Source organism: Dipodomys merriami, unplaced genomic scaffold (genome assembly GCF_024711535.1).
Source record: "Dipodomys merriami isolate MVZ:Mamm:240054 unplaced genomic scaffold, mDipMer1.0.p SCAF_655, whole genome shotgun sequence".
In the NCBI taxonomy this organism is placed as follows: domain Eukaryota; kingdom Metazoa; phylum Chordata; class Mammalia; order Rodentia; family Heteromyidae; genus Dipodomys; species Dipodomys merriami.
The window spans coordinates 567,116-578,637 of NW_027206241.1; the positions used below are offsets into that span (position 1 = coordinate 567,116).

The 11,522-nt window shown below is 59.6% G+C and overlaps 1 protein-coding gene across 1 annotated transcript; it reads right to left on the reverse strand.

Annotated features, from left to right (window-relative positions):
- Positions 1-428: 428 nt before the first annotated feature.
- LOC138815663 (GTP-binding nuclear protein Ran) lies at positions 429-3,286 on the reverse strand. Its single transcript, XM_070005099.1, has 7 exons — positions 3,124-3,286; positions 2,755-2,800; positions 2,542-2,626; positions 2,349-2,474; positions 1,222-1,409; positions 906-1,076; positions 429-823 (listed from the first exon to the last, which is right to left on the reverse strand). Exons 2-7 carry the CDS (start codon positions 2,788-2,790, stop codon positions 779-781), a joined length of 651 nt encoding a protein of 216 aa, XP_069861200.1. The 5' UTR covers positions 2,791-2,800; positions 3,124-3,286; the 3' UTR covers positions 429-778.
- Positions 3,287-11,522: the final 8,236 nt, after the last annotated feature.

The window sequence follows — 11,522 nt, forward strand, 5'->3', positions numbered from 1 at the left end:
GGCACCCAACACACACAGAAGGAGATAAAAAGCTAGTCTAGTACAATCCCCTCATGCTGTCTTCTGAGGAGACATTTAACCAACGGGGGTCCCTTTCACCATAAACTTTAATCCTTAAGCTAACAGTCAGATGTAAAGGTCAAACGTCACCATTACTGACAGACTGCACTTTAAAGCAGCTCTTCCCTAGAGGACTGATTACCTGACCAAAACAGAGATGGGACAGACTGTTTTGTATTTACACAGCTCAACTCCTGACCAACTTTGGTCCTTGGTGACAACCCCAACTGACATGAAAGTAAAAGGCAGACACAAGGAGGAACCGAACGAACAAGTTAAATCATCACCAGTGAAGGCAGCCTAAGCAGTCCCGTGGCACAAGCTTTCCTATTCTAAAACACATACAAACAAGGGATGAGTTCGCTTGCTTAGGTACTTGAAATACAACTTTATTCTGATTCTAAACGAAGGGAATGGGAATGACAGTAACAAACAAGGTTTCACCACTGGATATTGTGATGTGACTGTAGCAGTCTTATCTTTGAAACTCAAGAAGGAAACAACTGCTTTCCAAACAGCTAGGTATGCAAGTCCAAAAAATGAAGGTATTTAACTGCCACATTCATTCTGAAGCCCATTCATCTCCTTCAGCATCCCAAAGATGAAGCACATGTTCTGCTTAGCTAGATAATAAAGTGGCACACGCGCGGCACCGCTGACATCACAGGACAGTTGCCTATAAAACTAGACTTCTGACGCCGGCTCCAGCTTCGCCTTCTCACAGGTCGTCATCCTCATCCGGGAGAGCGGTGGTCTGAGCAACCTAGGAGGAGACAAAGGGCAGCGCTCCAGAGGAAACCGCCATGACACCCGCGGCGGCCCCCCACCCCTACAACAGGCCATACCTCCAGGTCATGCTCATACTGCGCGGCCAAGGCTGGATCCATGACCACCTCCGGTGGGGCGAGAGCAGGCATGGCGACAAACTCCAAGTTAGGGTCTCCAATGAGCTTTCTAGCGAGCCAGAGGAAGGGCTTTTCAAAGTTGTAGTTACTTTTGGCAGAAATGTCGTAGTACTGTTTGAAACAAAAGGAAATGAACCTTTGCAGTAAGTCTCACAACTGAAGCAGTCATTATTGAGGGCATTTAAACCGACACATAAAACCCATCCGTCAGCTTCGTGGAAAGGGTCGTAACAGCATGGCTCTAACAGCTACACACCTGGAGATTCTTCTTCCGGTGGAAGACGATAGACTTTGCCTTCACTTTCCTGTCCTTGATGTCCACTTTGTTGCCACACAAAACAATGGGGATGTTCTCACACACTCGCACCAGATCTCTATGCCAGTTAGGCACGTTCTTGTAAGTAACTCTTGATGTTACATCAAACATTATGATGGCGCATTGGGCTGAAAAATATACATATCAAGCATTATGATGGCACATTGGGCTGAAAAATATAGCCATGTGAGGTTTATCACACCAAGAATGCACGTGGGTGTGCATTAGGCCCAAGTCATCCAAATCTAGCCACTCAACTTAAAGATCTGATGCTAAAAATGCTCAATTATTATTGTTAGTACAAAGCATCCACCACCATCATGCTTCTGTTAACACAATATACTGATTCGAATGCACTTTGTATAAAAGCTTGAACAAGGGCTGGGAAGGTGGTAGAGTGCTTGCCTTGCATGCATGAGGCCCTGGATTCAATTCCTAAGCACCACATACACAGAAAAAGCCAGAAGTGGCACTGTGGCTCAAGCGCTAGCCTTGAGCTGAAGAGCTGAGAGACAGCGCCCAGGCCCAGAGTTTTGGCCCATGAACGACCAGAAAAAAGAAAGAAAAAAAAAAAAGCTTCAACAACCTATGTTGCCTATCTCAGTGCTTTTCCCAGCTCTCTAATACTGCCTCACCCCCAGGTAATCATCAGTTGGCTAGCTACCAGAACATCAGCAAAGTGAACCTGCCTGTCTTCTTGTGAATGGGCGCCCATTCCTGAAGGGCCTAGGGGCTGTACCTGGGTTGGCCACCCTGCTCCAGACTGCAAGCTGGAGAGCACGCACACCGCGTGGAGGCTAGTGAGCCCGCAGTACACACGGGAGGCCGCCAGCGGGCTTCTGGGCCTCACTCCCACCCGGCCTGACAATGGGAGCGCGGACGGCGGCCCCCGCGGGCAGCCTTCCTTCGCGTGAGGCCGCACGGCCGAGGCCCGCGGCCAGCGTGCTCGCCGCCGCGCCAACGTGACACAGCACGTGCTCCGCGTGTCCCCGGGCCCGCGCGGCCGCCCGCACCCCCCCCCCCCGCCGCCCCGGTGCGGAGCCCGGCCCCCCGCCGCCCCGGCGCACCTTGGATGTAGTAGCCGTCCCTCAGGCCGCCGAACTTCTCCTGGCCGGCCGTGTCCCACACGTTGAACTTGATGGGGCCTCGGTTGGTGTGGAAGACCAGGGGGTGGACCTCGACGCCCAGCGTGGCTGCGGGGACAGCGGCCGTGAGCCCGCGCCCGGGGCCCGCGCCCCCGCCCGGCCGGCGCGCACCTACCTACATACTTCTTCTCGAACTCGCCCGTCAGGTGACGCTTCACGAACGTCGTCTTCCCGGTCCCGCCGTCGCCCACCAGGACGAGCTGCGGGGGGGGGGGCACGGCGGCCGTGAGCCCGGTGGGGGGGCCCGCCGCCCGGCCCGGCCCGCCCGCCCGCACCCACCCGCCCTCCGCACGGCCCGCGCGCGCCCCCGCACCGCCCCGGCCCGCACCTTGAACTGGACCTGCGGCTCTCCCTGCGCGGCCATCGCGGCGATCCTGCGGGCGGACAGAGCGCGGCTGCGGCACGTGCGCCGTACAAAGGCCGCGGCGCCACGGCGGCGGCGGCGGCGGCGCGGGGCCGCGGCCCGGCGGGACCCGGCCGGGGGACGGCGCGGAGGAGGGCGGGGAGGACGGCGGGGGAGGGGAGGAGAGGGGAGGACGAGGACGACGAGGACCCGCGGCCCGCTCCCCGGCCGGCCCGCCCGCCGCCGCCCGCCCCTCCCCTCCCCGCGCCCGGCCCGGCTCCCGCCGCCCGCCGCCGCCCCGGGGTCCCTGGGCCCGCCGCCGCCCGCGCCCGGCCCGCCCGGCCCCGCCGCTACCTTCCAGAAGCGTCTCCGCGCCCGTCCGACTGAGGCTGGAAAGATGGCGGAAGCGCGATTCAAATGCCGGAGACGCAGCCGACGCCGGCGCGCGGGAGGCGGAGCCTCGCGGGGCGGGGCAACGGCGCCGCGCCCAACCACGCGGCCGGCGCGCGCGCTCACGCGCGTACGTACGCACGTACGCACCGCCCGAATCCAGCGGCCGCTTCAGCGGGCCAGCGCCGGGGGGGGGGGGGGCGGCGCGTCGGGTCACGTGCTGCTGAGCCGGCGCGGGGACGCGCACGCACCGACGGCGGTGAGACCTCGTGCGCCGGCTCTCAGGGCGGGCTCGAGGCGCGCATGCGCAGACGGCGAGCGGCGCGCCCTGCTCCCGCCGGTCCCGCGCGCCGCGGTCGGGCTGACCGCGCCTGGGCGGGAAAGGCTGGAGCCGCCGTTCCCTCACCCGCGGCTGCGTCCATTCGGCGCCCACCCAGCACCTGCCCGGCCGCCGCCGGTCGCTGCTCGCGGTCGGGTCCCCAGACCCGCGGGACCTCCGGGGCGGGGCCGTCACGTGGCCAGCGCCGCGCCGCGCGCCCGCAGGATGAATGGGTGAATGAATGAACGAGTCATCCGGCGGAGCCGGGCCGCGTCCGCCTGGCCGCCGCGGCCCCCGCGCCCTCCCGGGCCTCGGCCAGCGCCCCCGGCGCGACGGGGCCCGGCCCCCGCACCCTCCGCACGCCGCGCCGCCCCGCCCGAGGGGAAGGCCCGCGCCCCCGGGCCTGGGCCGGACCCCGCCGCCGGCCTTGGCTGCGTCCGCTGAGGACTCGAACCCAGGGCCTGTGCTCGCGGGGCACCCCGAGCGAGCGCCCCGCCGCGAGCGCCGGTGAGGCTGACGCACCGTCGGTCCGGCCCGGCAGGCCCCGCGTGCGTGTGCCCGGGTGCACGCTCCCGACGGTCACCCCCCGAGGGACCCCCCCCGCGTGTGCCCGGGTGCACGCTCCCGACGGTCACCCCCCGAGGGACCCCCCCCGCGTGTGCCCGGGTGCACGCTCCCGACGGTCACCCCGGGCACCGGGCAGAATGAAGCGCAGAGGGCTCGGCACCCCGCCGGCCCGAGGAAGCGCTCCACACCCGCTCCGCCACCGGTGTGTTGCGGAAGTGGCCGCCGGGATGTGGACCCTCGGGAGAGGCCCGGGCCCGGGCCCCACACCGCCGGCTGGCCTGGGACAGCGTGCTTCCGTTGGCGAGGTGGCTGTTGTCGGGGTTAAGGAACAACTTCCTAGCCACCTCCGTCCGCCGGCAGCCCTACTTCCCTTCTTCACACTTATTTTTCAGCACAGAGCATTTTTAATACACTCATTGTAGAAAGCAAACTGACGGTCTCCAGCTTACCACCAAAAAGCCAGAAGTGGCCGGTGCTGGTGGCTCCTGCCTGTCCCTAGCTACCTGGGAGGCTGAGATCCAAGGATCACAGTTGGAAGCCAGCCCAGGCCGGAAAGTCCCGCGAGGCTCTATCTCCAATTAACCACTCAAAACCTGGAAGTGGTGCTGTGGCTTACGCGGTAGAGCGCTAGCTTTGAGCCCAAAGGGGCTCAGGGACAGCACCTAAGCCTTGAGTTCAAGCCCCACAACTGACCAAAAAAGAAAAAAGGCAGAAGTGGAGTTGTGGCTCAAGTGACAGAGTGCTAGCCTTGAGTAAAAAGCATCGGGAGGAGAATTCTAGATGGCATAGAGTAAAGCTGAGTCGAGTCAGGCTCAGCGAGGAACCATGCCAGCCACCCACAGCTCTCACATCTGTTTCCTGTTGTGATTTCAGAGGACGTGCCATTCTGCCCAGCTCAATGTGGCTCTTGCTATGTGGGGACGAGATGTGTGGCTTCTTTATTCAGCTCATGCCTACCACCAGCAGGGCTCTGTGCTCAGGGCAGGAACTGTAAAGGTGCCCTCTGTACTCATGCACTGCCCGGCCACAGTTCTGGGGCGGGGTATGTGTCATTATGGATGCCATAGACCCTAGGCCCAACAATATACCCATAGTCCAGGAGCTAAATACCTAGTTGCCTTCAGTGACTCCACTTTTTGTTCCGTGTCACTGGGGTCGCACTCAATTTTGTGCTTGCTTGGCACAAAGCTCTACCATTTAACTCACACCCTCAGCCCTGCACCTGTGCTTTGACCCTGCTACTGTGATCTGTGTTCCAAAGACAACTTGACCACATATGTATTGGTGGAGACACGATGATAAACTATTAGTGTTCACAACCTCCTTCCTGAGGCAGGATAAGGACAGTGTTGGCTGTCAATTCAGCGCTGTCCCCCTGTGGCCCTTTTACCCTGCACGTTGGAAGCGTTGATGGGGGCGTGGAGAAACCAGGTTCGGGCCCTGGTGGCTGGAAGTACTGGTCAGGGGGGTGCAGGCCTGTGACCCCAGCACTTGGGACACAGGCAGGAGGATTGTGAATTTGAGGCTAGATTGAGCTACATAGTGTGCTCCTGTCACAAAACAAGGATTGGAATGGCTTCGAGGTGCGTTGATTTGAACGAGGCCCAGCTCAGGCTCCCAGAGAACATTTATGAACAAATGTATTTGGTCAAATGCACATGGTAGCAACAAGTTCTCATTAAGTGAGAACTTTAGAGGAGTCTTTAGAGGAACCTTCATAAGGCCCTAGAAGATTTCTGCACAGGGCAGTAGAGAGGGTCCAATGTCTTCCTCATAGTCTGCTGAATTGCCCTTTTCCACACATCAGTGTGTTCCTTTCCCTGCCAAGGCCTACCCTTTCCCCCACCATCTCCAATTCCAGGAGTTGTTCTGTTACAGGCCAGGGTCATTTGGGTCATTTGGCCCAGGTCTGACCTGTTACAGCCCACCAATCCCCTGACCAGGGATTGGCTACTTGCTAGGCTTACCTAACAGAGTTGAACCATTCATTTGGTGGAATCTGGGGGGCAAAGCGGTAGCTAGCTGGAAACCAGGCTTCTTTCTGCTTTCCTTGGGACTTAACAGAGAACGTGAGCCTCCTTATATATCTATCTCCATCCCTAGCTCAGGCTCAGTAACTACAGGGAAACCAGTTCTTTCCTGTGTACATTTTACAGCAAGTTTTCATTCAGTGATGGGTTTGTCAGTCAAACCCTAATTCGTTATGGCTTTGAGCCTGGAGGTGTTCAGCTGTGTACAGGTTGATGTACTTGTACTGTTCTTACTCTGCAAGTGTTTGTTCAGATTCAGTCTTTCATCAGCTTTTAAAGTCCACGCTGATCCTGCAGCATGCAGTTTTACACATAGTTGATTTTATATTGTTGATTCTTTCCCCCAAATCTGAATTTCCTAGGCAAGTTTTCTTGTTCCTATTATTAACAGGCTATAACTTTCAATCTATTTTTTAAGTTTGTAGCAAGCTTAAGCATGTGGAGTTGAACTGTTTTTAAATTGCACCTTATTTCTAAGGATAATAGCCATAAGTTGATTAAGGACTAGTGATTTGTATCTACTGTTTGTAACCGAGAAGCCACAGTTATAGGTAAATCACAGCCTCTGGGCACAATAAGGTTGAAATGGGAGAGTCAAGAGTCTTTCAGACTGAGGGCTTGATTCTCACCACTTCACAAATTGGGAAAGCTGAGGCCAGAGAAAGGAATCTTCATCTGAAGTTATACAGAGTGTTACTAGCAGGACTGGGATTTGAAGACAATCTGAACATCCATTCTCTCCTATAAATACTTATTGAGTGCCTACAATGAACAAAGCAGACTGAAACCCGGGTCCCTTGGGCCTTACAATTTACAAGTAGCCTACTCACAGCCTGTAATCTGTAATGTAAACATTTTTATACCCACAGCAATGGATCAGAGCTTTTTTATTCTAGGTGAAAACACGAAAAAAGAAATTTATTGGCTAATAAAAATCATGGGATGTGTTGGTTTCAGAAACTGCTTGACAGAGGTTCAATGCATTTCAATCCCTCCATTTTACTTGTTTATATTTAACACCAATCTCAGGTAAGTTTGGTAGCTGCTGCTTCATTTTCGTAGCTTAGTCAAAATAGGAAATTTAACTTACATCCATCAAATTATATTTGGTTTAAATTACAAAAAATTAAAGTATGGCTGGGAAGGTAGCTCAGTGGTAGAGCGCTTGCCTTGCATGCATGAGGCCCTGGGTTCCATTCCTCAGCACCATATAAACAGAAAAGGTCCGAAGTGACACTGTGGGCTCACGTGGTAGAACACTAGCCTTGAGCTGAAGAGCTGAGGGACAGCACCCAGGCCCAGAGTTCAGGACCCACGACCAGCAAAAAGAAATAAATAAGGTAATAAAGTAGAGAAAGGCAAGTATGCTTCTAATGTACCCATGTTCAAGACATTACCTCTTGTCTCTTAGTATGTCTGGTCTCTGTTTTCCTGACTCTAACTTTCCTGTTATAAACTGACTTGTGTCCTCCCAAAGTCTTAGGTCGAAGTCTTAAGCCTCAGCTTTCAATGACTTTGGGGGGCTTAGTGCTCCAAATGTAGATGAGGACTTATGGAGGTTAAATGAAGCCATAACTCTGAGGTTCTCATCTAAAAGAACTGGTGTCCTTAGAGGAACAGGAAGAGACACAGTCTCTCTGTGTCTGTCTGTCTCTGTCTTGTCTCTCTTGGTAAAGAGGAAGACCATGTGAAGACACATTAAGAAGCTGGCTAGCTACTATGTTCACTAGAAACCCAGTTTGCTGTACCTTGATCATGAACTTGTAGCCTTTCCTCAGAGTTCCCCCTACCTGCCTGTTCTCCCTCTCTCTCTCTCTCTGTCTCTCTGTCTCCCCCCCATCTCTCCCTCTCTCTGTCTGTCTCTCTCTCTCTCTCTCATCGTCTTTCCTGCCCGGGCTGGCTTCAAACCGAGATCCTCAGATTCCAGCCTCCAGAGAAGTGATAATTTAATTAAAATAAAATGAGCTATGCCAGGCGTCGGTGGCTCACGCCTGTCATCCTAGCTACTCAGGAGGCTGACATCTGAGGATCGAGGTTCCAGCCCGGGCAGGAAACTGAGACTCTGATCTCCAATTAACCACTAGAAAACTGGAAGTGGCGCAGTGCTCAAGTGGTAGAGCGCTCGCCTTGAGCTGAAGAGCTGAGGGACAGCGCCCAGGCCCAGAGTTCAAGCCCCACGACCGACAAGAAAAAAAAAAGTGAAAGGTCAGAAAACCAAGGCAAAGGGCACGACCCCTACGCCTACCTGGTGGACCTGTCCGAGCGGCCCCGGCCCGGCCCCGCCCTTCGGCCCGCCCCCGGGGCATGGCTCCGCCCCGGACCAAGGGCCCTCCTGACCACGCCCACCCCTCGCCCCGCCCCGGCACCCGCTGGAATGCACCAATGGGAGAGACGGGGAGGGCTGGGGCGCGCGGCGCGCATGCGCACAGGGCTCAGGCGCGGTTGCCTTGGCAGCGCCGGCCCGAGGGAGGGCGGCGGCGCCGGGCCGGGACCCCGGCTGGCTGAGGCGGCGGCGCGGCCACCGGAGAGCGTGCGGTCCAGCCGGAGGCGGCACCGGGCGGGCCTGAGCGTCGGGGCGCGCCGCCCGGCGGCCGGCGGGGATGCGGGACCGGCTGCCGGACCTGACGGCGGTGAGCGCCGCGCCGGGTAGCGGTCCGGGCCGGCGGGGCGGGGCGGGCGGCGCTGCGGGCCGGGCGCGGCCCCAGGGCGGGGCCTCCGCGCCGTCTCGGGGCGTCCTGAAGGGGCCGGAGGGGAGCGGGCTCCGGACGGGGTCCCGGGCGGGGTGGGGCTGCGCGGTGGGGGGTCCCGGGGCGGGGCTGCGGGGGGTCCCGGGGCGGGGCTGCGCGGTGGGGGGTCCCGGGCGGGGCTGCGGGGGGGGGATACCGGGGCGGGGCGGGGCTGCGGGGGGGGATACCGGGCGGGGCTGCGGGGTGGGGGGTCCCGGGGCGGGGCTGCGGGGGGTCCCGGGGCGGGGCTGCGGGGGGGATACCGGGCGGGGCTGCGCGGTGGGGGGTCCCGGGGCGGGGCTGCGGGGGGGATACCGGGCGGGGCTGCGGGGTGGGGGGTCCCGGGGCGGGGCTGCGGGGGGTCCCGGGGCGGGGCTGCGGGGGGGGATCCCGGGCGGGGCTGCGGGGTGGGGGGGTCCCGGGGCGGGGCTGCGCGGTGGGGGGTCCCGGGCGGGGCTGCGGGGGGGGATACCGGGGCGGGGCGGGGCTGCGGGGTGGGGGGTCCCGGGGCGGGGCTGCGGGGGGGGGTCCCGGGTGGGGCTGCGGGGGGTCCCGGGGCGGGGCTGCGGGGGGGATCCCGGGCGGGGCTGCGGGGTGGGGGGTCCCGGGGCGGGGCTGCGGGGGGGGATACCGGGCGGGGCTGCGGGGGGGGATACCGGGCGGGGCTGCGGGGTGGGGGGTCCCGGGGCGGGGCTGCGGGGGGGGGGATACCGGGCGGGGCTGCGGGGGGGGATACCGGGCGGGGCTGCGGGGTGGGGGGTCCCGGGGCGGGGCTGCGGGGGGTCCCGGGGCGGGGCTGCGGGGGGGGGATCCCGGGCGGGGCTGCGGGGTGGGGGGGTCCCGGGCGGGGGGGGGGTCCCGGGCCGTGCTGCGAGGTGGGGGGGGGTCCCGGGCGAGGCTGGGGGGCGGGGGGGGGGTCCCGGGGCCGGGGGTGCTCCGGCCGAGGCCCACCTTGTGTCCTTGCCCGCCCTGGCGCCGGCTGTCGTGGCCCCATCTCGCTGCAGGTCAACAGGTGGACACCGGGCGGTCTGGAGTGTCCGGGAGGGAGGTGGCCTGGACCTCCTGCCCTGATGGCCAGAAACACCGTCCACCCCGCCCCGGACCGCCGCTGCCGAGCAGACACGGGGCTGGGTGCTGGGTGCTGGGTGCTGGGTGCTGGGGAGCTGGGTGCTGGGTGCTGGGGGCTGGGTGTTGGGGACTGGGGGCTGGGTGCTGGGGAGCTGGGTGCTGGGTGTTGGGGGCTGGGTGTTGGGGGCTGGGGGCTGGATGCTGGGGAGCTGGGTGCTGGGTGCTGGGTGCTGGGTGTTGGGGGCTGGGTGTTGGGGGCTGGGGGCTGGATGCTGGGGAGCTGGGTGCTGGGTGTTGGGGGCTGGGTGCTGGGGAGCTGGGTGTTGGGGGCTGGGTGCTGGGGGCTGGGTGTTGGGGGCTGGGTGCTGGGGAGCTGGGTGCTGGGTGTTGGGGAGCTGGGTGCTGGGTGTTGGGGGCTAGGTGCTGGGGAGCTGGGTGCTGGGGTGCTGGGTGTTGGGGGCTGGGGTGCTGGGTGCTGGGTGGGTCAGTCTTCAGCGGCATCCTGAGTGTTCACCTAGTAAAAAACCCTGGGCAGGGGCTCAGCACTCTTCCGTGGTACAGAACCCAACACTGACAAATATATTTCAAAATGTATTTCCATTGGTGATTGACAGCTAGTCACTGAGCTTACTTTGGGGTGCTGTGTGACTTTATATGCGTTGGCTATGTAACCATAGGAGATGTCCTCACTCTGGAGGGTCGCCCGAGATGTCCTCACTCTGGAGGGTCGCCCTTTGTGTTGGGAACACTCAGCATCTTGTGTTATGGGTGTTTAGCACTGTCACCATGCTCTAAGACAGAGGTTTCTCTCCTGTCAGACTGAGCCCTTCTGCCCTTCACCCGTCCTCATCCCTCTTTTGTCCACTCCCTGTGCTTGTGGGCACGTGCCATTTGTCTCTGTGTCTGGTGCAGTGACCATTTTACCCACATTGCTGCAGGAGACAGCATTTCATTCTCCTAAGGCTGAGTAATGGTAAAAGTGGATCCAGTTTTGCTCAGTTTTATGTAAATGAGGCAGAGATGGTGACATTGTGGATGTTTGCAGAATGTGTAAGGGTGCAGGAGTCATTATGACCCTTTTGCCCTTAAAAATACAAGTCCTAGCCAGGCTTGGTGATACATGACTGCAATCCCAGCACTTGGGAGGTAGAGACAGGAGGATCACGTGTTGAAGGCTATCTGGGCTAGTTACTAACTTGTGCTGGGTGTTTATGGTTTTGTTTTTCTAGCACATAGCTTAGCCTCTGACCTGGGGTCTTAGACGTACTGCTCCAAGGTGTTGTGCATGTGATGAATTCTCTTCCTTCCTTGGCCTCTGCGCTTGGCCTTGGCACTGTGGTTAGGGGTCAGAAAAAGCTATGAAATTTTATGAATTGTTCCTGTTCTGTGTGTATGGCAAGGTCCCCTGGTTGAGGAAGATTGTGAGAGTTATACTTTATATTTCCCCTACCTTCAGCTTTCTCTCCCTCAAGTAATAGAAGAAATGCTGCATGTCCCAGAACACAAAACAGCTTTTTTTTTTTTTTTTTTTTTTTTTTTTTTTTCTGGGTCCAGTCGTGGGGCCTGAACTCTGGGCCTGGGCGCTGTCCCTCAGCTCTTCAGCTCAAGGCTAGCGCTCTACCACTTGAGCCACAGCACCACTTCCAGCTTTTT